This window comes from Lampetra planeri, chromosome 22 (assembly GCF_965212315.1).
Source record: "Lampetra planeri chromosome 22, kcLamPlan1.2.h2, whole genome shotgun sequence".
Lineage (NCBI taxonomy): Eukaryota > Metazoa > Chordata > Hyperoartia > Petromyzontiformes > Petromyzontidae > Lampetra > Lampetra planeri.
Window position 1 is genome coordinate 172308 of NC_136128.1, and position 24965 is coordinate 197272.

The 24965-nt window shown below is 52.6% G+C and overlaps 1 protein-coding gene across 1 annotated transcript in view; it reads right to left on the reverse strand.

Annotated features, from left to right (window-relative positions):
* Window positions 1-5105: 5105 nt before the first annotated feature.
* Window positions 5106-24965, reverse strand: part of PEX3 (peroxisomal biogenesis factor 3) — a 62062-nt gene continuing 42202 nt past the window's right edge. Inside the window, exon 12 of the mRNA XM_078604200.1 lies at window positions 5106-6398. Within this exon, the coding sequence (XP_078460326.1) occupies window positions 6315-6398 (84 nt within the window). The 3' untranslated portion in view covers window positions 5106-6314. The remainder of the gene's footprint in view (window positions 6399-24965) is intronic.

Here is a 24965-nt window from a genome sequence, read left to right on the forward strand (position 1 = left end):
ATATCATCCATCGCGCCGCGTATATGATCCCTCTCCGCCGGGCTCAACCGATGTGGATTCATCCGAATGAAAGCAGCATCCCTGGTATCAGTATGGTGGGAGAGCAACGAGGTGCTTCCTAGATCGAAATCGTCTTTACTAAAGACATCAGAATATTTATCCAACAGCGCGCGAAGCGCGGACCGCTGGTCCGTAGTCAAGGACACGTTTTCTTGGCACAACCCGGCGATCCATCGATCGTCCTGCGCCGTCGAGGCCGAAACCCCCCCTACGAGGCCCCGGTGAGCCGGATCGTCATGGGCCGTGAAGGCGGTTGTAGCATGTGCCAAAACCGTTCCGGCCGGCACGATGACATTGTCCACGCCTACATTCAACACTTGCTAAAACGGAGGCTGACCCGGCCGAACAATCGTTCATGCCACGACTAGCGCCAGGCCATCCGAAACCGCATTGGACGGCGACAACAACACCCCCACCGCCCCCTCGACCCCAGGCACGGGCCTCCGATAATGCAGTGGGATAAGCATCTGCGAGCCAGGTGGAATGTCGACCGAAACATCGGATAGCGCCTGCACCTGACGGTCCGGAGCGGACTGTTCCCACGGCGACGGCAAAAATAATCTTCTGGCCCGCCGGTAACTCAATACAATTCTGATAAACCCTTATCTGAATGGGCATCTTTGCCAGGAAATCGGTCCCCAACAAACACGGCACAGCGAGGGACCTGGAGATTAACACCGTCCCGGAAACTGACACACCCCCAACCGAAATACGCGCCTCCACCTGACCAACGATGCCCATACTCCCTCCGTTCACCGCAACACATGAATCGTAAACCGGTCGTACCCGCGACGGCGGAATGGACAGGAGATGGAATATCACGTCCGAGATGATAGTTGCGGATGCGCCCGAATCAATCAAAATCCGCACGTCGACCCCCTGTATCGAACCCGGCACGGTCGACGACCCAGTAGCGGCTGCGACCACCCTCCGTGCCAATTTCTGCCACTGTCAGCGAGCGACGCGGATCCCTTAGAGTCCCCCCGTTAGAACAGGCCCCCGGAACGCATACCGACGGTGATGCATGAGATGACAGGCCTTGACAGATGTCTGATGCATTCCGACTTGCCTGACACGGTTGACTCTCTGGCGTTGACGTCGCGTCCTTTGCCGGGGACTCCGGCTGAAGAGGCGGGCGAGGGCGAGGGCGACTCCGACAGTCCCGCGCGAAGTGTCCAAGACGCCCGCAGTGGTAACACGACGAGTCGGCCCGCCGCCCGACTCCCCCCCCGTCTCGACGATCCCTCAGCGGCAGGCCGGAGCGCGACTCCGCTCCCCCTTGAGGAACCCACTGGGCCGCTGCAGCAGAGAGATCGCCAGGCTCCCTCTCGTCCGGCACAAAGACGGCCTTTGACGGAGTCTACCCGGCGGCGCCTCCCTCCACGGTCGGGCTCCCCATCCGGGAGGTCAGCTGCTCATGGCCGCATATCGGCATCGGAATGCCCAAGTCCTTGGACAGCTCCAACATCTTACCCAGTATCAAGGGCTCCAACAAGTCGGGCTCCGTCTCTGGATACGCGGCCATGGCCAGCTCAAGCACAGCGCCCCGGAAAGCCACAGGCGATTCCTCGGGTGCCCGTTGCCACTGGACGAATCTGCGGTGTGCGTCGTCCGGAGGCTCGTACGCTTCCGCCATCTCTTCGAACGCCCCTTTCAGCATCGCTTTCTTCGCAGCCTTGATGGAGCGGAAGAATTTCAAAGACTTGTCGTCCAGGAGCGTCGGCAGAACTTCCAAGGCCTCCGCATCCGTCCACTTGGCGGATCGGACGGCCGACTCAAAACACCACGCAAATGCGCTCCAATCTCCTCCAATTGAGAATGCTTTAATCGTTGTCAGGCGATGGCTGCGAGTCCCCGAGCTGCTGTCTTCCGATGCAGGCGTCTCCTGCTGCGGCGACAAGATGGCATCTTCCTGCCGTGGCAGCGACAAGATGGCGGCTTCCCGCCGCGGCGGCGACAAGATGGCGGCTTCCCGTCCCGGCGGCGACAAGATGGCGGCTTCCCGCCGTTTGTCCGCGACCACACCCAAGATGGTGGCGTCCTGCCACGTGTCGGAGGGCGGGAAGCATCGCAGAGGCCCCAATGGCGGACGGCTCGGCCCCACCCGAAGGCTCCCCGCCTGAAGGCCCGCCGCGTGGCCGATCCGGCATCGTCGCTGGCGCGACCAGGGTGACTAAATCCAGCAGAACGGCCCGCAGCGAATCAAGCTGGACTGCCACGTGTCGCCAGCCGTCCTCGGCGCCCGTCGACACAGACGACCCGGCCGCCCCGACGATCTTGTACTCCTGTCGTGTCGCTCGCCGCCACTTCGCCCACGCCTTCCATTGTCGGGACCACCACCACTGGAGGAAGGTCCTCTTCGTCTTCTGAAGATGGTGCAGGTATATTCTTTTTCTTGAGATGTTTTGACATCTCTCCATTTGTCTTTTATTTAGGTTCTTCTCTGCATCCCCCACTGGCCTCCTCTCGGACCAGTGTCGTCTCGCACACGCCCCGCGCACACTCCCTCTCGCGTGCCACACACGCTCTCTCTCTCGCGTGCCACGCACGCTCTCTCTCGCGTGCCCCACACGCTCCTCCGTTAGCTCCTCTATTCCCGCACTCCGCACACCGCTGGCCGACGGCGTGCAGAGGTCCTTCGGCCACGTGGCCAATGGCGCGGATCTTTTCTCACCACCCAACGTGGCTCAGCCTCTTAACTTCCCCGACTGCCCCGATCTCTTCCGGGCTCCCACTTATATACATTCCCCCCACGTGACCCTGACTCCTCCCCTTCCGGATCCTCAGATCCGGCCTTCCCATACTACCCCGCTGGCTCCGCCCCCATTCACCTCGCCTCCCATTGGAGCTGAGGTGAACGGTGGCCCCTCCCACACGCCCCGCAGACCAGGCTCTGCCCCCCAATACCCCGGGCCATGTGATTGGACCCGAGCCCAGCAACAACCCCATTTATGCTCGCATTACACAGGTAAAACCTTAACTGCTTTATGGTGTTGCCTTCATATCCGCATCTTCAGTTTCTTCCTCAGCCTCCCACTCCGTGCCCCGCCCACTCCCCCCCCCCCCCTCCGGCATTTTGCCTTGCTCCTAATCCATCTAGCAGCGTTCCACTTTCCCCTACCCCACATCCCCCCTCTATATCTCTCCTCCCTGGCTCCTCCCCCCTCTCTTACCTATATAGCCTCTTGTCACGACAGCCCTTTTGCCCACTTCAGCAATTGTTTCTTGCTGTGGTAGTCCCACCTGATGACGGACGCTTGTGTTGCGCCCGAAACGTCGCGATTTAATTTATTTCATACCTACATGACTTTACCGAAAGAACCAAAGGGTATCATGAACTGGGTTGTACCACATAAAACTGACGAAACATCCACATCTTCTCATCACTAACCACATCCACACCACTCTCTCATATCACACCACACTTTCAACACTCATCAGTCTAGACATATACTTAAGTGTAGTGTTGTAAAGGACTGACTTCTAAACTTCTTTATGGCACACAGTTTATTGACTTAATACACAGTCCCTATCACACAAAGGGGTATATGGTCCCCTCACCCGTTACCCTGAGGAGGTACAGCCTCTGGACCTTGTACAGCTCCACACTCACGCTTAGCTCCTATTCTAAGGAGGTACAGCCTCCGGACTTTGCAGGCTATCTAATCTCCCTGCTATCCCAGCGTCCTCTGGCTGGACCTAGGGGATCTCTCCCCGACCACTGGTTACAGAGCCCTAGCCCTGATAAGGGCTGGAGGGCTTGGTCCAGGGTCCTAGATGTCTTCGGCCGACTTGGGTCTTCGTGTAGCAGAACTGGCCAAGAGCTCTCAGCGCTCTGGCTTTTATACCTGTTCGTGGCCGGGTTGTCCAATCCCCGGCCACCTTGTGGAACCCTCCGATTGGTCCTTCCCAATCTGGCGTTTGGATCCTACCTCACCCCATTTGACCCTGACCGTTTGATTGAGCGGGAAAACCTTGTTTACGATCCGCTCTCACAGCTTGCGAACAGCGAGTAGTTATCACCACTACAGAAGTATAATTTGAACGAAATTATTTATTAGTATGCTATTGACGCTCGTAACGATTACGTTCCTTGCAGCTCCCCCGACATGTAAACAAACTAGCCAGCTGACCGAGGGCCTGAAGTGTGTTTTCACTGTTCAGCTAATGCGCGTTCAGTTTTCGCCTTTGTGCAGCGGCTGATTTCAGTTTCAAATACCTTCGTATTCATGCGTCGTATATGTCCTAAGATTATATACACATAGAAACCACACTCCCATTAACTACTGTGTTAAAATAGTAACCCCAATTGAAGGCGATAATATAGAGCTAAAATCGATAACCTTCAAAGTCAGGTAGGTAGATGACGATTGCTTGTGTTGCGATCGAAACGTTGTGATCTATTATTTTTCTACCTACGCGACTTTACCAAAAGAACCAAAGTATGGATTCCTGCAGTCACGAAAGCTTCAAATCAAGCATAAACACCCAGTCGTTCATATAAGTTGAAGGCAGTATAGTACTATAGTATGAGCAAGTACAGAATCACCGAAACGGAATTTATAGCTTGAAAGTGCGGGGCCCGTAGCAATATGCTACTTTTCCCACTAGGATAATCGACTGACCACGGGGAGAACATGCAAACACCAAATATACAGGCATCAGGGTCGGGATAGAACCCACGACCTCCTGGAGACCAGGCGAAGTAGTTAACAGCTTGCCACTGTGGCACCCCACCATGGAGATGGAGCGACATCAGCTCATGGACAGGTGCAATACGAGCTGTAGTGTCGCAGGACAACCATGTGGGATGCCAATGATGGTGGAAGGCTGATCCACAATGCTTGATCAGTGGCAACAAGAAATCCAGTCCAGCACTTTATTCTTATAGATGGCCATCGATGTTCATGCTGCGTAACTTTACCAATCAGCCGACAAACGCAGGTGTTGTGCATCCCGAGTCAACCAGCAAGACAACTAGACGTGTCACCCGTTTTTGTTACTGCTGCATTGCTTTTAACAGCAAAAAAAACACTTCACAAATGTTTTGGTGTATTTTTGGTTTAATGCAATGGTCAAATAATTATCAATTTGTTTGCATTCTACACAATGTAAAATTCTGACAACGTATCCTTTATTCATGGTGAGCCTAGACCCCCATGTCTAAAAAAGACAAGGGTATACGCAAGGCTTAACACAACGCAATCAAATTTTAAATTATGTGTTAACAATGGCGCGGTCTCATTGTGTGTGTGTTGAAGTCGGGTCGGTAGTTCGGGCCAATGAGACGTGGTGGGCACAGACACCGCGTCGCTGTGGAGTCCCACTCACATCTCTGGTAAATGGCTGTTATTTCAAAGGGCACAAAGCCACAGGCAGGCGCACACAACGGGGCCTCGAGAACAAGGGAAGAATATTGGTCAAACAGCAATTACCATACAAGGAGAATATTAGGGCCTAAAAATGACACTTGCTTCACACAGTGGATGTTTAATCTCCCGTGATGTTAAATAAAAGACAGTCGGGCTCGAGGGCTGGCTGCGTGTTCCAAATTTGCCGCAAGTAAAAAAATGGCACTGAAACTTACTCAATTGGGATTACAGGTAGCAACATTGCCCCTTACTGCAAAACTACAGCAGACTGTGAAACGTAGCGATATTCTTGCACTATGAGATTGGCACAAATACCCAATACGCTAATGATTTGAATTGACCATTTAAGTGTATGTTTGCATAGCCATTAAATATTTATTTAAATGTATGAGTATGAATTTCAAAGTGAAAGGGCAAAAATTTACGTGTGAAGACCACGTGAATGCGTATGAGTGAACAAATGCACATTCATCTTTGCACAACCATGCGTAGAAATATTACCCAAACACAGGCTTCAAAACAAACGCGTTTCACAGATCATTCCCTGCAACCAGCACGATGAGCTCCTCTTCACGCATGAAATCTCTGACATAGGCCCCTCCAGGTTAATATGCTAGGTGATGCTTCCCATGGGTGCCCCGTCACGGTGGGTTCTGTCTGTTGCCTGCACCGAATGCGAATCCCACACACAATGCAGACTGCATTTGGCAAGCACGATCAAGTCGTTGAGCACGAATATCACACGAGCACACGGGAGAGAATGCAGATTTAAAAAAAACGTATGACCGTGTGGGTGCATGCAGGTATAGGAGACATGGGAATTCCCTCTGCTCCCTTCAGGCACAACACACCGAATGACGGGGCGAGTGTGCGCACAGTGCATCACTTTCCCAGCTGCTCCGGCATGCTGAACGCCTCGTACACGTTCGCCGCAAAGTTGCGCACGGTCTCCATGGTCAGCAGTTCCTAGAAACATAAACGGGGTACAGGAGCAGGCCTTCAAAAAACCAGGCAAACTCAAACTCTGCAAATATGGGTTGGTTCGGCACCGATTTGTGGTACTTCCACACTCGAGGTACACGCACCATGCCCGGCCACGGGCTGACACTGATGAAGACGATGAAGGGAAAGTGTCGATGAGCAGATAGTTCTACGCCTGCATAGAATTCTCACCTTCAATCCACAACCACCACCAACCACCACATTCACTGTCACATCCCTACTGGGTCACACTTCTTCAGCTCCTCACACTAAAGTCACCAACAGCACCTCTACCTCATTCCCACATGAGTTTAATAATCTCCTTTTGACTCCCAAGCCTCGCATGCTTCGGACTCCCTTCACCTTCTTCTTGGTTCTTTCGGTAAAGTCACGTAGAAGGGAAATAATAAAATAAAGCAAATAAAACATAATAAAATGAAATAATAATAATGTAATTTTTTTATTGTTTTATTTTTATTATTTTATTACTTCCCTTCTACGTGACTTTACCGAAAGAACCAAGAAGATGAATCCCTGCAGTCACGAAAGCTTTAAATCGAAAAATCCCTTCACCTTGTCAGGTCACTATAAACCGCATCTGTTATTGTAAAGAGTGGCATAAGGGTCTTACTTTTATGCTTTTTTTCTAGATTAGAATTTATTATAACTGAGGATCCAAAAATTTAAATGCCACCCAACACTATCGACCAAATCTGCAGACATTATATCTAGACATGGATTGGGGGACTGCCTACTTGAACATCAGGGGGCTCATTTGGAAATGTAATGCTTTTAACCCGGGATTTAACAACCTTAGTCTGTACATGTTCTGAGACTTGACTAGAACATCACATTCCTGAAAGTATAGTTCGAACAGACGATTACAGACTTTTTAGATTCAATGTATGTATGCAGAACTTCTTTAGCACCGTACATAGCCAACCGTGCTAATCAGAGGTGCGGGAGCAGGACAAGAGGTGCAGTGGTCACCATTTATGTTCACATACATGCAAACCAGGCATTACCTTGATGTGCTGCTGTAGACCTCCAAACAGCTCGGCAACAAGCGTTTGTCTGGAACGTATTATGGGTCTTCTTCCAAAAGGGCAAATTTACCATTATAGCGATCTTATTAGGAATTCGATCAATATTGCACCAGAGGCACAAGAATTTGCGAATATAATTTAGAGCAAATAATCTCTTCTGCCACTCAAGCGAATAACAGTAACTCGGAGAAATTATTGATATTTTAACCCATTCTTCAAAAATACTCTCCCAAGGTTGATGCCATTGGAAATCATCAAGCACTCCAAAATACTTAAACTGCTCAAGTCATATCTATGGGACCTTATTACCAGTACCTAAAATGATGGTAATAACACAAGTGTAAAGATGTTCAAACACCAAATATATACATTTTAAACTAGATTCGAAGCTTTCGTGACTGCAGGAATTATTCTTTGGTTTTTTCGGTAAAGTCACGTAGAAATAAATAAAATAATAATAGAATACGACGTTTCGATTACAACACAAGCAACCATCATCAGGTACAAATGAATGGGAAAACAAACATAGTAAATTTGGAAATATAGTGCAATACAACAGTCGGCCAGCAAAACAGTCAACACCCCACCTGGTTGATTACGTTCTTCCAAAGATTGCTAAATTTGAGAGAGAAATAAAACATAGACACGGAGACACACAGACAGACACACAAGCAGAGAGAGACTCACACAGAGACAAACAGAAAGACAACGTCTCTGTGTCCAGGCCTTAAATAGAGAGAGAGGGGGAGGGTTAGGGCAGAGGGGGAGTGGAATTCTTGCCCATAGGGGACGGACGAGCTGGACACTGGACTTCTAAACAAACAAGCACGGAGTGTTGTGTGGAATTACTGCCCATAGCGGCCGGAGAAGAGAATGGACCCATAAACAAGCACGTAAGAAAGCAAATTTAGTAAAACCAGGAAGTGTAATGCAATGCAACACAGAGTCGGTTAGCGCACGGTTAACGCATAGCCTGGTTGATTACGTTCTTCCAAAGATTGCTAAATTAGAAGTTAAGTGTGAAACAAACAAGCACGGCAAACCCTCCCCATAGAGGTGGTTCAAACTAGATTTGAAGCTTCTCTGTGTTAGTCTCTCTCTGCTTGTGTGTCTGTCTGTGTGTCTCCGCGTCTATGTTTTGTCTCTCTCTCAAATTTTGCAATCTTTGAAAGAACGTAATCAACCAGGTGGGGTGTTGACTGTTGTGTTGGCCGACTCTCTGTGTTGTATTGCACTATATTTCCAAGTTTACTATGTTTGTTGTTTTAATCATTTGTACCTGATGGTTGCTTGTGTTGCAATCGAAACGTCGTATTTTGTTATTAATTAATTAAATTTCTTTCTACGTGACTTTACCGAAAGAACCAAAGAATATATACGTTTTGTCACGCATCAAGTCTGCATTAACCACACATACTCGTGGCAAGACAATGCATATATTACCAGATATTTGTTTGCATGTTTTGCCACAAGTACGTGTGGTTAATGAAGACTTGATGTCTTGCTAAAGGTATCTATTTGGTGTTTGAACATCTTTACACCTGTTCTATTTCCAGAAAGGCTAAAAGCTATTATTTTCCCCAATCACAACATTTTTTCTCCAAAACTGACGCCCACATTAAATTTTCCATTGCGATTTGTGACACTGCTCGTAAAATGGCAGTGCTCGATAATGCCTGGTATTATTTTAACAAATAAATTCCCGGTATTATTTTAAAATGCCTGCTATTATTTTAACAAAGTCTGGTTTTATTGAAATAATGCCTGTTATTATTTTAATAATGCCTGGTCTTATTTTAATAATGCATTGTATTATTTTTTAAATAATGACTGGTATTATTTAAAAAATAATGCCTGGTATTATTTTGAAGCCTGGTAATATTTGAATAATACCTGGTATCATTTTAAAACCCAGTTTTGTTTAACACGTAGGCGTTCGTGACCAATATTTTGGGACCTAATAACTGTTAATTACCCAAACAATAATATACATCCATTGTAATTTATATTACATTAACCCCCCCTCCCCCACTCCTTTGGTCTTTGCACCTGATTGGCTCACAAGTGACATGACATTTATCCCTCTATTTACCGGGGAAACGTCATGGTACTTGAATTGTAAATGTTGTGGGTTTACTCTCGAACACACCGGTGTGCTGAACTAGTCACTAATTGCCACGTTTAGTTTACGTAACAAACTGTACTAATTGGCTGTGTTGGGTGGTGGCGGGTTTAACGACACATTTATATTTATGCAATCTAACCCAAAAAAACCTCTTTTATTGAAAACCCAGTTTCTAAAGTTATTTGATAAACATGCCCCCATGAAAGAGATTAGGATTAGGGGCACTAGGCCACCTTGGTTTCATGCATTAGTTGCCAAACTGATGAAGTCTAGAGACCATGTGTTGACTATTGCCAAAACAAACAATCGCTCTTTTGATTAGTCCAATGACAGAACCCTAAGAAATCGTTGTACAAGATAAATAATAAACACGAAATACAAATACGACCGAGATGCTCTTCTCTGCTCTCAAAATGACCCAAAGGTCTTCTGGAAAATTCTAAAAAGATTTTAAATAAAGGTAACCATCATGGGATTCCTACTGGACATGTGAATAAGAGCTTCACAGCCCATCAGATTCCTCCAGTATAAATAAATATTCAGAATTTAGGGGTAAAACCTTGGTTGATGAACAGGAAATTATAAATATCCTAAATAAAAATTCTGGTCTACCAGGTCACATTTCCGATTGCACAATTCAATGACCCAAAGATCAGTGGTTGCACTCAACAGGATAAGACCCGAATGTTGATATTCAAAATAAACGACTGTCCGCCATCCCATGGGGATCATGAGTTTTTTTTTGACAGGGTATCTAAAATCAACACCCTGCGCAATGTTATGAAGTTGAAAATGTCTTCACCCCAGAGTGGACGGCATTCCCGCGTTCGCCGTGAGCGGCAGTGGGCGACACGACCTGCAGATCTCTCACTCAGTTGTTGCAGCTTATTCTTTTGCAATGGAACGTCCCAATTATGAGAAAGACAGCTATTGTTCATCTGTTGAATACCGTCGATGCGACAGAAGATCCTAACAATTGAAGGCCTATACCGATTCTCTCAACACTTATTCGAGTTTTTTAGACACATTTTAAGACTCGCATAGTTAGTTTTATCTCAAAATACAATGTATTCAATCACAGCCAGGCTTAAATATAATACAACCACAGCAGTAATTACGGCCGTTAACAGTCAGAAATCAGGTCACGAATCAATTTTCAAGGGCTTTATTCTTTGAACTCTGAAGTTTTTTAATCTGTTGATCAGAAAATTGGGTTAAATTCCCTTGCAGAACTAGACTTATCTGGAAGTGCCATATACGGTTTAAGTAGCTACCTCTCAGACCATCACCGGAATGCTTACATGTGTAATGGTTCGACAGAGGCGCACTCGTGTGGAGGGAACTCTATTTATTTAACACAACTGCAACAACACACCCTATACATAAGGTGGTGACCACCGTCCTACTCTCACTAACACTCGGTACTACTTGGCGTGGCCAAGCCAGGAGGCTACTGCTTGGCCACGATGACTGGAGGCGTGTGTCTTCAGAGTCTTCATACAACGGCTTCATCCCAGGCACCAACAGCCCCACTCCGCGCGCTAAGCCCGCTTATAAGCCACTCCGGCGTGGCCGGCCACGCCCTGGCCACGCCCCCTTCTCGAACCCTCGAGAAGGCTCCACTGCCTGACCACGTGACCCCCGGGGTCCCCCAGGCCCCCCTCTTGGATTCCAGCCTCCATACCGAACAGGCAGTGACGTCACGCCTGCAGACCCAACATGGCAGTGACGTCATGTGTATACAGGCCCGACATAGTAGTGAAGTCATATGTCGCTACATCACCCCCACCCCCCCGTGTAACATACAGCCGTCCCGGCTTTGCCCCACAACAACAGAACGTCAATAAATAACCGGAAAACGACAATAAATTACACGACTAACATATGTACACAATAGAGAGAGAGAGAGAAAAAATACAACAACCATGTGTAGGGGTGTTAGAAAGAGCCCGTTATGCATGGCAGCCTATGGTAAACAAACACAGTGGGCGGGGCTACGTGAGTGCACGGGCAGGTGCCCTCTACGACGTCCGCGCTTCGGACGTTACGATCCCCCGGGGCCCCACCCCTCAGGGAGGGGGGAGTATAAAAGGGGAATGTATCGGGGGGCTCGGGAGTGATGTGTTAGCTAAGAAGAGAAGACGGAAGACGTCCTAGATAGAGCCCTGGTCTCCCCCTGTTACGCCGTCCTTATCAGAACCGCGCAGGCTCGAGCCAGTGGCGTGGTACCAGAGCCAGAGCCAGTGCTGGTCTGGACTCTGGGTACCGGGCCCGACTGACCAGTGTCGGGCCAAGATAGCCTCCCCTAGTCCACGAGTGGAGGACTCTGAGGCAGGCTAGGGTTAGCTAGGAGGTGTGTCCTCAGATAGACGGGTGAGGGGGCCGATACCCCCTCAAGTGTGTATGTCACAACGTATGGTGTTAAATAAACCAGTGTGCCTCCAACTATCTGGTGTGAACGAGTCGTGAGCGTTACCACATCTGGCGTCAGAAGTGAAACAAAGTACGAACATGGATACACGCCGGATGACTCGAGTCGGGGTACCAGAGGCAGAAGACACCACTGCAGTCGGAGGGCCCGACACGGCTGAAGATGCCATCGACCAGCCGGGGCTGGGCGCATCCACGCCACAGCAGCTGCAGGAAGGGGAGCCGTCGATGGAGGGGCTGAGGCAGGCGCACGCGAAGCTGGCCGAGCTGCTGTACGCCGCAGCCGCCATGCTCGACACCATCACGCAGCTGGGGGCTGCGGGACCGCCACGGGGCAACGGCAGCCGACGACCACAGCGCCTTCCCGCCATTTCCACGGAGCAACATTTTGAAACTCCCGCCATCGCCGCAGCTGCTGTTGAGGGCGTGGCCGCTCTAAGCATCGCGTCCAACGGCGGGAGTACAGTACCTGCCGCGTCGCCACCAACGGGCGGAACGTCACCACGGGTGCGACCGGCGATGCCATCGCTGGTTCGTGCCGACGCTGAGTTGAGTGAGGCGGACGAGGGAGTGCGTTCTTCCTCTGCAGCCGCTGCCTTACATCAGCGGCTACCTCCACTCAAGGAATTTGTGGGCGAGGATGGCGACTGGGGCGGCTTCCAGCGGCGCTTCCTTGCTCACCAGGAGATGGCACAGTGGACAGACGCCGAGGCTCTCCGCGCGCTGCCAGCACTCCTCGACAGCGACGCCCTCGCCACTCTAACATCGGCTCCGAAGGAGAGGCGCTCGACGCTGCGGAAGGCGATGCAGGTGCTATCTGCAGTATATGGTCCACCATCGGACTGTCGCCAACTCTTTTACGATCGCCAGCGGGGGACGAAGGAGTCGCCCCTGGCGTACCGCACAAGCCTCCTGGCACTGGCGAAGGAGGCCTTTCCACGAATGGACGACGAGGGTGTCGACGCCATGGTGACAGAGAAGATACTTTTGCTGGCGGACGACTTAGACATCGTCATTGTCGCACAGGATGATGCAGAGATGTGCTCCCTCCAAGCGGCCCGTCTTCTCCACGCAAACCTGTCCTCTCAACGACGGAAGGCCAGCAAGGCAGCGAGCGGGCGTGCCGTCGCTGCGGCCACCCTCCCGGTGGAAGCGGTTTGCGCCATCGACCATCGACGGCAGCATGGAGCGGGAGTACGGGAGGACCGGGCCGGTTCAAGCCGTCTACAACATCTATCGTTGTCACCAGCGCTTCCACGCTGTTACAACTGCGGCATCCGGGGCCACGTCGCCTCGGGGTGCCGCTCTCCTCGGCAGCGCGGGACGACACCTCAACCGGACGCCGGCCCTCGTCACAAGCTCCACCATCATAATCCGGCGAGTCGCGGCACCCCTCATGTTTGGCCCACGCACACGCCCGTCACACACTCAAACACCGCAGCGAAGGGGGGGCCAATATCGCGTACCATGGCACCAACACGCACCGCTCTGGGTACTCACATTGAACCCAGCCAGTGGTCCGTGTTGGCCCATCGGGTTGTAGCCGCGTCGTCGGGGTCGTCGGCCGTTGTGGGTCACATCGATGGGGTCGAGGTGCGCATCCTGGTCGATACAGGAGCATCGGCGACCATTATTTCGGAGTTGATTTATAACATTCTCCCTGCCCAGAGCCGTCCTTTGATGCCTGTTAATGTGCCATTCTTTGCTGCTAACGGGGGTTCACTTGGCATCATCGGACAAATTCGAGCCCAGATTTGTGTCGGGGATATTAAATTATCTGGGCCGATTTTTGTTTCCTCCTCGCTGGCGGTTCCGTGCCTGCTGGGGACGGACTTCCTGGCCAAAATGCCGATTAGGATATTAATCGACCAGGGATGCATTGAGCTTCCATCGGGCCGACGCATGGCGTTTCTGCCATCCCCCGCTACGAGCCGGACGGCGTTCGCGACGGTGCCGGCGTTCGTAGATAGAACGGTGCGCGTTCCTCCGGGGGCGCAAATGTTGATTCCTTTGAAACTTCGGCGGCCCTTCGCTAAGGGCATTGGGGCTCAAGGGGTTCTGCTGGGACCGTCTAGGGCCGGGGTCAGTGGACCTAATTTACTCCCGGCCCAGACCATAGTGAGAGGGGAAGGAGAACCCTTCATCGCGGTCCTCAATGTGGGCTCGCAGACGGTGGTGGTCCCACAGGGGACCGTGCTTGCTCACGCAACGCCGGTGCCCTGTGAGGAACCCGTCGTGAGTCATGTCGGCGCTGTCCCTGCACCGCGACCACATTCGGACAGCGATGAAGGGTGGCTCGAGGCGCTTTGCGCGGGATCGACGGACCTGTCAAATTTAGAGCGCCAACGTCTTAAGACACTACTGAGGGAATTTTCCGACGTTTTCAGTCAAGATAAATACGATTTGGGCTGCACTCATCTGCTGCGTCACCATATTGATACGGGTGACAGCGCGCCAATACGCCAGAATCCTTTTCGGTTGAGTCCCGCCGAAAAGGACCATGTCAAATCGGCTGTTGATGACATGCTAGCCGCCGACATCATTTCTCCCTCCAACAGCCCTTGGGGAGCGCCGATCGTCCTGGTTAAGAAGCAGGACGGTTCGTTGCGGTTTTGCGTTGACTTTCGGCGCCTTAATAAAATTACGGTTGCCGACGCATACCCGCTCCCACGGATGGACGAATCGCTTGACGCCTTGGCGGGAGCGCGATTCTTCTCCACATTGAACTTACTTTCGGGATTCTGGCAGCTTCCTCTGGACGATGATTCAAAGCCTAAAACTGCTTTCCGTACTCCGCACGGCCTGTTTCAATTCAACCGGTTGCCGATGGGCTTACACTCAGCGCCGGCAACTTTCCAGCAGTTGATGGAATTGGTTTTGGCTGGATTGCAATGGGAGTCGTGCCTGATTTATTTGGATGACGTCATTGTCTTTGGCAAAACTTTTGATGAACATCTCCAGAGGTTGCGGGCGGTTTTCCTAAAGATGCGGGCTGCTAATTGGAAATTTAAGCCCCAAAAATGCCATTTGTTACGCGAGTCGGTGCGTTATTTGGGGCACATCGTGGGGCGCTCAGGTATTTCTACCGATCCCGCCAAAACGCAGTGTGTAAGCTCCTGGCCGACTCCCACCTCAGTGGGAGAGGTTAGGAGTTTTATTGGGTTTGCGTCGTATTATAGACGCTTCGTCGCTAATTTTGCGACTATCGCCAAACCCCTACATGCTTTAACATCTAAAGGGGTTCGGTTCTGCTGGGGTCAGGAGGAGGAAGCTGCTTTTTGCTCCCTTCGGGACGCTTTGGTAAACGCTCCTCCCCTGATTTACCCTGATTTTTCAAAACCGTTCTTGCTCGACACCGATGCGAGCAACACGGGTATTGGGGGCGTGCTCTCCCAGGTGGTTGACGGCGTGGAACGTGTGGTTGCGTACGGCAGTCGGGTGTTGTCTCCAGCGGAGCAACGATATTGTGTCACCCGTAGGGAACTGTTGGCAATTGTCCATTTCATCCAACAGTATCGCCCATATCTGTACGGTCGGCATTTCACCGTCCGCACAGATCATGCGGCACTGCAGTACGCCCTGAGGGTTCAACAGCCATCGGGACAATTGTCCCGATGGTTGGAGGTCCTCCAGGATTACGATTTCCAAACCACATACCGTAAGGGCGTTCGCCACACCAACGCGGACGCTTTGTCGCGCTTGCCAACCACCTCCGAGTGTGCATGCCTCCTGGGGTCTGGACGTTGCAGGCCTCCAGGGGACACATCGGTACCTGTCTTGGCGGCCGCCAACGACGACGATACAGTGGTTCCTAATTCGATCGAACAACAGGGCAAAGATTCCCTGTTGGGGTTGCCCGTCATTGAATGGGGGCGCCTCCAGATGGAGGATGTCTCCCTCCTCGGGTGGCGACGTCGCGTTGGCGGTGCGGCGGGGGGAAAAAAGAGGTGGTTCCGACGCATGGGAAATGTGCCAAGGTCTGCTGATGCATTGGGACGGGAAGTCACGTCGACATCGGCTGGTGGTCCCTACTGGGTTGCGGGGCGGGGTGGTATGGGCCGCTCATGAGCGCCTCCTACACCTGGGGACCCAAAAGACTCTCGCCTTGCTGCAACTTGATTTTTATTGGCCTGGCATGACGAGGGATGTTGGGGATTTGTTGGGATCATGCCCTCAATGTGCACAACGCAAACCGCCGGCACGGGAGTCTAACCCGCCCTTGCAATCGATCAAAGTGTCCAGGATAAACGAGCTGGTCGCTCTGGACATTTTAGGACCATTCCCCGCCACCCCCAGGGGGAATAGATATTTGTTGACTGGTGTCGAGTATTTTACACGCTGGCCTATGGCCTGGCCTCTGGCCAACCAGTCGGCAGCAGCCATCGTGGAGGCCTTTGTTCAGGGTTATGTCCTGGACAAAGGTGCTCCGGAGAGGCTGCTGACCGACCAGGGCAGAATTTTTTCCGGTAAACTACTCAGACAAGTCTGCGATCTCCTGGGCACAAAGAAAATTCGGACCTCCCCATATCACCCACAAACTGACAGGATGGTCGAACGTTTGCATCGCACCATCTCGTCCATGTTATCACAACAAGTTTCGGACTCGCAAACGGATTGGGACCTACAAATTCAGGGGGTCTTGGCGGCGTACCGGATGGCACCCCATGCAGCTACGGGGTTTTCTCCCTTTTACCTCATGTACGGCCGAGAACCAGACCCGCCTGTTCGTGCCCAGTTGCGGATCCCCATGCCGCAGGGAAAAACTAATCTGGCTGACCACGTTAAATTTAATCTGGACAAATTGACCGAGGCACGGGATGCTGCAATGCAAAACTCTGACCTCCGTCAGAAGGCGAATGAGCGCCTCAGATTGAGTCGAGCGCACATGCTGCAGTGGAAGCCGGGGGACAAGGCATGGTTGCACTGCCCCCATGTGCCACTGGCAACCTCCTCTAAACTGGTGCGGCCGTGGCGGGGCCCTGTGGAAGTGGTGGAGGTGTTACGTCCGCAGTGCGTGCGCATCAAGTGGGGGAAGCGGCGATGGTTCGTACACCCCTCCAGATTAAAACCCTTCGCTGCGGTACACAACCCCACTTCACACGCGCGTGGCCAAACATGTGGGGGGTCGGCCGACTTGCTGGGTCCGTCTCCGTCGCTCTCACCTAATGCCTTGCCGGCTGTGCCACCTTCAGGAGCATCAGGAGTGACGGGCTCACGCCCGATCACCCCTCCTGCGGATACCGAGGGTCACGCGGAGTCGGATGAATGCTCACCCCAAGACGGACAGTCGCCACCTGATGGTCCGCCACGCGCGGTTACCCCGTGTGAGGGGCCCGCTGCAAGGACGCGCGCTAAAATGCGCAAACTGTTGTGAGGCCGGAAAATGTGTACATAGCTGTTGTGTTCATTGGGTGTTGTGTGGGTGGTGTGTTCCCCGCTCCTCGGATGTACATATGTTGGGTTCACCGTGTGTTGTGTGTGCGTGGTGGGTTCCCTGCTGATTGTATATAGGCTGTTTTTTTTTACGGAATTCGTATTTATTCGGGGGGGGGGGGGGGGGGTGCGACGGGTTGTTTTCTCATCTTGCTGTTGCGTTCTTGTTCTGGTTCCTGTTATTGTTCAAAAATAGTGAGGCACACGCGCGGTCAGGGGGTGAAGGCACCTTTATTGTCAAATTTTTGTATGTTGGCAGCCGGGACGGCTGCATGCTATGCGGGGGGGAGTGATGTAGGGGTGTTAGAAAGAGCCCGTTATGCATGGCAGCCTATGGTAAACAAACACAGTGGGCGGGGCTACGTGAGTGCACGGGCAGGTGCCCTCTACGACGTCCGCGCTTCGGACGTTACGATCCCCCGGGGCCCCACCCCTCAGGGAGGGGGGAGTATAAAAGGGGAATGTATCGGGGGGCTCGGGAGTGATGTGTTAGCTAAGAAGAGAAGACGGAAGACGTCCTAGATAGAGCCCTGGTCTCCCCCTGTTACGCCGTCCTTATCAGGACCGCGCAGGCTCGAGCAAGTGGCGTGGTACCAGAGCCAGAGCCAGTGCTGGTCTGGACTCTGAGTACCGGGCCCGACTGACCAGTGTCGGGCCAAGATAGCCTCCCCTAGTCCACGAGTGGAGGACTCTGAGGCAGGCTAGGGTTAGCTAGGAGGTGTGTCCTCAGATAGACGGGTGAGGGGGCCGATACCCCCTCAAGTGTGTATGTCACAACGTATGGTGTTAAATAAACCAGTGTGCCTCCAACTATCCGGTGTGAACGAGTCGTGAGCGTTACTACACATGCATGAAGCAGTCAGTTCACAGGAGCTCCTCCATCCCCGGTGCACCCCTGTAAAATCATGCACACACCGAACAATAAACAACCCGAGTGACAACATACACGTGTGAGAGTGTCATTTAAAGCGCGCGGTTTTTGAACGGGTCCGTGTGGCTGGAGCCCCAGGCGAGGTGGGCCGAAGCTCCCTGGAAGGTCCGGGAGAATCGTCAGCGCTGGCGGGCGAGTGTGGCCCCTCCGACACGGGGTCGTCGACGGGAGGTGGTCAATCGCAAGCTGTTCTGCGCACCGCGGGGCGTCCGCAGAAGCAGCAGCCGGTAGCGCCGGGTTCTTCACGAGCTCCGATCCTGCGGACTTTACCACAGAATCACCCTAAGCAACTACCTCCACGGGTGCGCCCCCCAGCTCATCCGGCACACCTGACACTCGGCCTGTGGGATTTGGAGATGAGGGGACTTGACGGGGATGAATAAACGGCTTAAGGCGCGAGGGATGAACAAACCTATTCTGGCGGCCGAACCGGATTTTAACACACTGTGGCCAGTCGGCCAGCACCACTTCGACCGGGCCCCGCCAAGGCTTATACAGCTTGGGGGATGTGCCGACAGGCACTTGCGGACAGTGCAACCAAGCCTTGTCACCCGGAGCCCACCGTTTGCCCGACTTGCGACGACCCCTCAACCGCTCGTTGGCCAACTGGCGGGCAGCGGAATATTCAATGGGGGGGGGGGGGGGGGGTTCGGTTCCCGCCCATACATCAGAAAGAAAGGCGAGTAGCCAGTCGAAACGTGCGGAGGCATTCTGTAGGCTGCAAGCACACCAGGGATGCGCAAATCCCAGTCTTTCTGAGACTTATCGACCTGCTGACTCAGCATTGACGTCAGCGTTCTATCGAGCCATTCCACCATCCCATCCATTTGAGGATGGTAGGGCGAAGTCCCCAAAAGGTCGCACACCACCTTCAGCAATTTAGCCAAAAATGTTTTCCCTTGATCGGTGAGGAGGCGTTCCGGGGCCCCCTTATCCAGCACGTACCAGTGCAGGAACGCCTCAGTAATACTGGCAGCCGATTGATTTGGGAGCGGCCAAGCCACAGGCCAGCGGGAAAATTATTAAATGCCCACAAGCAAGTATTTGTTATCCCAGGCCGTAGTGGGGAAGGGTCCCAAGATATCCAGGGCCACCAGCTCATTGATGCGGGACACCTTAATCGACTGCAAGGGTGGGCAGCACTTGACAGGCGGTGGCTTACGGCGGGTGCACGGCACACAGCCCTTCAGGACGTTTCTCACGTCTGCCGCCATGGAGGGCTAAAAATAATTAAGCCTGAGGGTGGCCAGGGTCTTATGGACCCCCAAATGCATCAGGCGTTCATGGGTTTCTACAATCAGCCTGCCTCTGAGGCACGTGGGTACGATATCATATCGTTGCATGCCGCCATCCCAACACATTAACAGACCCCCCTTTAAAACGACGGGAGCAACCTTGCATCGCCCAGAGCCGTCAACCGACTTTTCGGCACGACGTCGCAACTTCAACAGTGAGGCGTCCTCCGCCTGGAAGCGGACCCATTCGGAATGACTCAGACCGAGGACAGGGTCCTGCGCCACGGAACCACTGGGCTCCTGGGGGTGAAGCGTTGATGCCGACACGACAATGGGGGGAGCAGCAACCACGCCCGACGATTAACAACAGGACGAGCCCGTGAGACACGCGCATTCGCCGTCCGGGGGAAGCCGCGACAGCACGTCAGCATTAGCGTGCCGCGTAGCCTTACGATAAGACACCCAGAACGAGTAATCCTGCAGGATTTCTAACCAGCGTGAAAGCTGGCCCGATGGTTGCTCAACGCGCAGGGCATACTGAAGGGCGGCGTGATCGGAACGCACCTCAAACCGCCTGCCATATAAATAGGGCCGGTACTGTTGCATGAAGAAAACTATGGCGAGCAGCTCCCGGCGCGTTATGCAATAACGCTGTTCAGCCGACGAGAGCACTCAACTGCCATACGCCACCACCCTATCCACACCGTTCACCACCTGGGACAGTACAGCGCCGATTCCCATGTTGCTATTATCGGTGTCCAAAATGAACGGCAAGGAGAAGTCAGGATATCGGAGGGGAGGGGCGCCCACCAATCCATCGCGTAGGGCAACGAAGGCGGCCTCCTCCTCACCCACAGACTTCGGGGTAGGCCAAGGGCGCACACACGCAGTTTTTTCGGGATCGGTCACAATACCTGATTCACTGACAATGTGGCCCATATACTGTACGGATGTTTGCAACAGATGGCACTTCTGTGGTTTAAACTTAAGATTAGCCTCTCTCATCTTAGGGAAAACAGCGCGTAGCCGGGTAAGGTGCTCACCAAACGTGCGACTAAACACGATAACATCGTCCAAATATATCAGGCAGGAGTCCCATTGGAGTCCTGCGAGAACTAGCTCATCAGAAGACTGTTGAGCAGTCATCGAGAGGCAATTGCCAGAACCCCGAAAGCAGGTCAAGAGTGGAGAAGAAACGCGCCCCAGACAACGCATCAAGCGAATCGTCCATCCGGGGCAGGGGGTACGCGTCCGGGGCAGGGGGTACGCGTCCGCGACCGACACCTTGTTGAACTTCCTGAAGTCTATGCAGAAGCGCAGACTTCTGTCGTGCTTTTTAACCAGCACGATGGGAGCACCCAAAGGGGCTTGTGGATGTGGAAATAACATCGGCGGCCAACATTCCATCGACCGCTTGGCATGTGTTCCTTTTCAGCCGGTCTTAACCGCTAGGGGTTTTGGCGGATGGGCGGAGAGTCACCCGTATCAATATGGTGGCTCAGGAGGGTCGTGTGACCGAGATCGAATTTACCCCGGCTGAAAACGTCTCCAAATTCGAGCAACAGCGCACGCAATGCGGATCTCTGTGCGTTAAGGCAGGTTCCGATTCACGGAACACAGAGCATCTGCCCATGCGGCATCCTCAACACGCGCGTGGGCCTGTGGGCCGCGAAGCATCAACGTCCCCAATCATGTCACTGTGGACCGACGCGGCCGACGCGTGAGCGAGCACCGTTCCCGCCTGAATGACCGACGCATCCGGCCCCACATTAAGCATTTGAATAAAGGGCTGACAGTCCCCGGAAATCAACGTTTGGGCACCTACAAGCGCCATTCCCCGAGCTGCCTTGTTAGATGGTCCCAATACAATCCCCTCTGCGGTGGCCTCCCGATCAAGCAGCTTACGCAGCCGCAGGGAAACGAGCATATTTTCCCCAGGGGGAATCGTGACCGTGTGGGTAACAAGCGCCTGAACAGATGCGTCCACCTTGCGCATTTTGGCGGGAGATGATAAAAATGCGATTTGCCTCCCAGAGGCTAGTTCCAAACACCTCTGATTAGTAAGAATTTTAAGGGGTATCTTCCCAAGGAAGTCTGTGCCTAAACAAACACGGCACCGCCAATGAATCAGAAACCAATACGGGCCCTTCCAAAGCAATGTCCCCAATGCACACCTCAGCGACTATGTCCCAAAATTCCCAACGATCACCCGTGAGAGGCGAAGTACGGAACGGAAACAGGGCACAAAGAACGACACTCCTGCAGAAAAATGTTGAAAATCAATTAGGAAATTATGGTGACGGAAGCACCCGCATCGATGAAGACCCGCACCTCAACATCTTGTATAGTACCCACGACCGCGGACGAGCCGGCGGTCGCGGCAACAACCTGCTGGGCTAATTGGGACCACTGATCTGGCCCGAGCGGCGAACCCTCACCCAATGCAAACGACGCCTCACGCGCCGCGACCCGACGTGAACGGATCTATCAGAGCATGAGATGGGTGAGGTGGAACCGAGGGCCGAGTGTGTGGTGCACCGCGACTCGCCTGGGGCCCTTTTGCAGTCGGTGGCGGCCGGGATGACGATGACGGTGGGGCGAAGCGTCTTCGACGTGCAGCACGGCACCCCGAGGCTACAAGTCCCGGCAGCCCACAGTTGTAGTAATTGGCGCGGCTGGAGCTCGGCCGAGGGAGGGTCCCTTGTGGATGGTGTTGTCTCCCTTGCCGCTCCGTATCACGTCTCCGACCTCCACCGCCGTCAACAGCCACGCAAACTGGGACGTGTTCATCCTCTTCTGACTCCTCGCACAAGCCCGCAGATGCGGCGCATGCCACCAGCCCCGACCGTTTCTTCAACCTCAGGTGAGTCTGTATAAATCGAGCGATGACGAGGAACGACGGCAGGTAAGGTGATGTTCAGCTCCTTTTCCAACCCCAACAGTCAATTCCTGCCGCCTCCATTTTTGGAAACGCCGCCTGCGCCAGGGACAGCAAAGCGCTTCGAAAGGTGAGGGGTGTCTCGGTATCCCCACACCGTCATTCCACAAATCTGTTGCGTACACAGGACGGCGGATCGTCGTAGACTGGAGCCATTGCCTTGAACGCTTGCAATAGCGTGGACCGCTGCGCGGGCAGGATGGCATAGAATGCCGCCAAGGCATCGTCGTCAAGAGAGGTGGGGAGCGCTTTCAAAGCTTTTTCCTCCATACACCCAGCCAACATGCAGCTTGTGGTGAAACGACGTTTGAACGTCTCCCAATCCCTGCCGGCAGCTGTGAATTTGTGGACAAATGGGAGCTGGCGATGCAGCGCTGGAACGTCCCGCGGCATGCTCGGCGGATGGGAGAAAATGGCGGCCTCCCCGCCGCGCGTCTCTGCCAAAATGGCGGCTCCCTCGCCGTGCGTTCCCGCCAAAACGGATGGCGCAAGTTCGGGCGGCGTGGCGAAAGAGTCACGCGCTTGGACGGCAGCAGCAACAATGTTAACACCATGTGGCGCCGGGGCAATCTTCTCCGGCGACAGCTCCCCGCTGTCGAGTTTGGCGACCAACTCGGCCGCAGCGCCCAGCAACTCAGCGAGGCGGGCACTGGCCGTCCGACAGGCGTCGGCCGGTGATGAATCGAATCTGCTACCTAAGCCGCACAGCGCTGTTCCGCCGGCAGCGAAGCCTCGGCAGGACTCTCCGGGGTCGCCATCCCTGGGGCGGTTGGAGGGATGAAGTCTCCGTTGTCCTCTTCTCCCGAGAAATTCTTGGCAGGTTGCATACGACGTGAGCATTTCGCCTCGCTGTAGCTAGGGCTAACTGACAATTTGCCACTTCTGTCACCAAATGTAATGGTTCGACAGAGGCGCACACACTCAACTGCAACACAACTGCAACAACACACTCTATACGTAAGGTGGTGACCACCATCCTTCTCTCACTAACACTCGGTACTACTTGGCGTGGAAAAGTCAGGAGACTACTGCTTGGCCACAATGACTGGAGGCTTGTGTCTTCAAAGTCTTCATACAACGGCTTCATCCCAGGCACCAACAGCCCCACTCTGCGCGCTGAGCCCGCTTATAAGCCACTCCGGCGTGGCCAACCACGCCCTGGCCACGCCCCCCTTCTCGAACCCTCGAGAAGGCTCCACTGCCTGACCACGTGAACCCCGATGTCCCCCGGGCCTCTCTCCCCATGCTTTGTCTACACCAAATCCCATTACAGTGCAGACAGAAAGTTTGTAATCAATTCAGCACTCTCATTCAGATTCCATGTTGAACAAATGTAAATTGTTGATTTAAAGCTTTCGTGACTGCAGGGATTCAGATTTGTGTTGTAGTCGAAACGTCGTGAGAATTTTTATTGTTTTATATTTGTATTATTTTATTATTTCCCTTCTACGTGACTTTACCGAAAGAACCAAGAAAATGTAAATTGGTTATCTCACAGACAAATATTGTTGCCCAATACAAATTCGTTTGGATATGATTAAAGTCACTACCGTCCTTCCACTCCTTGATGATTGTGATGTAGCTAACAGGTTGGAATCTACAACTGTCATCAATAAGCTACATCCTCTTTGGTTATTTCGGTAAAGTCACGTAGGTATAAAATAAAATAGATCTATTCTTTTTATTTTATACCTACGTGACTTTACCGAAAGAACCAAAGAGTATAAATTCCTGCAGTCATGAAAGCTTCAAATCAAGATTGAAGCTACATCCTTTATACCACTCTGCTCTGAGATTTTCCCTAGTCACCTCTTCTACAGAACACACCACTATGATATATATCTCACGGCTAACTTGAACTATTTGGAGGTGCGCTGAAATATTCATTGGGCTTTATTCATTTGAAAAGTACAGACAGTCCACGACTTGCGAACACCTGACTTACGGACATCCGCACTTACAAACCAGATTCCATCAGATTATTTTTCATTAAACATCAGCGGAGCAATCCTCCGCGAGATGTAATGAAAGAGTGTGTGTGGTGTGTGTGTAGGTTCTCGCTAACAGCACTTGCCATAACAGTCTGTTAAGAATATATATATGGGGGTCTTTATCTTTGTGTGCGTGTGTGCAGGCATGGCTGCGCTGGCTGGGTCATGTAGCCCACATACCTAGCCACAGCATGCCCAAGCAGCTTCTGTTTGGCCGGATAGAGGGGGCTAAACGGGCACAACACAGATGCAACACGGGCTGGAAAACTGATGGAATGTGGTAAGGGAGGACATGGAGCTGAGTGGACTTAACAATGACTGGTACCAGCGGTGTGAAGATTAGCCTCTGTGGAGGAGGCTTGTGAAAGATGCTATTGGACAGTTGGAGGCAGTTTCCTTCTAATAACAATGGAGGGCAGAGGA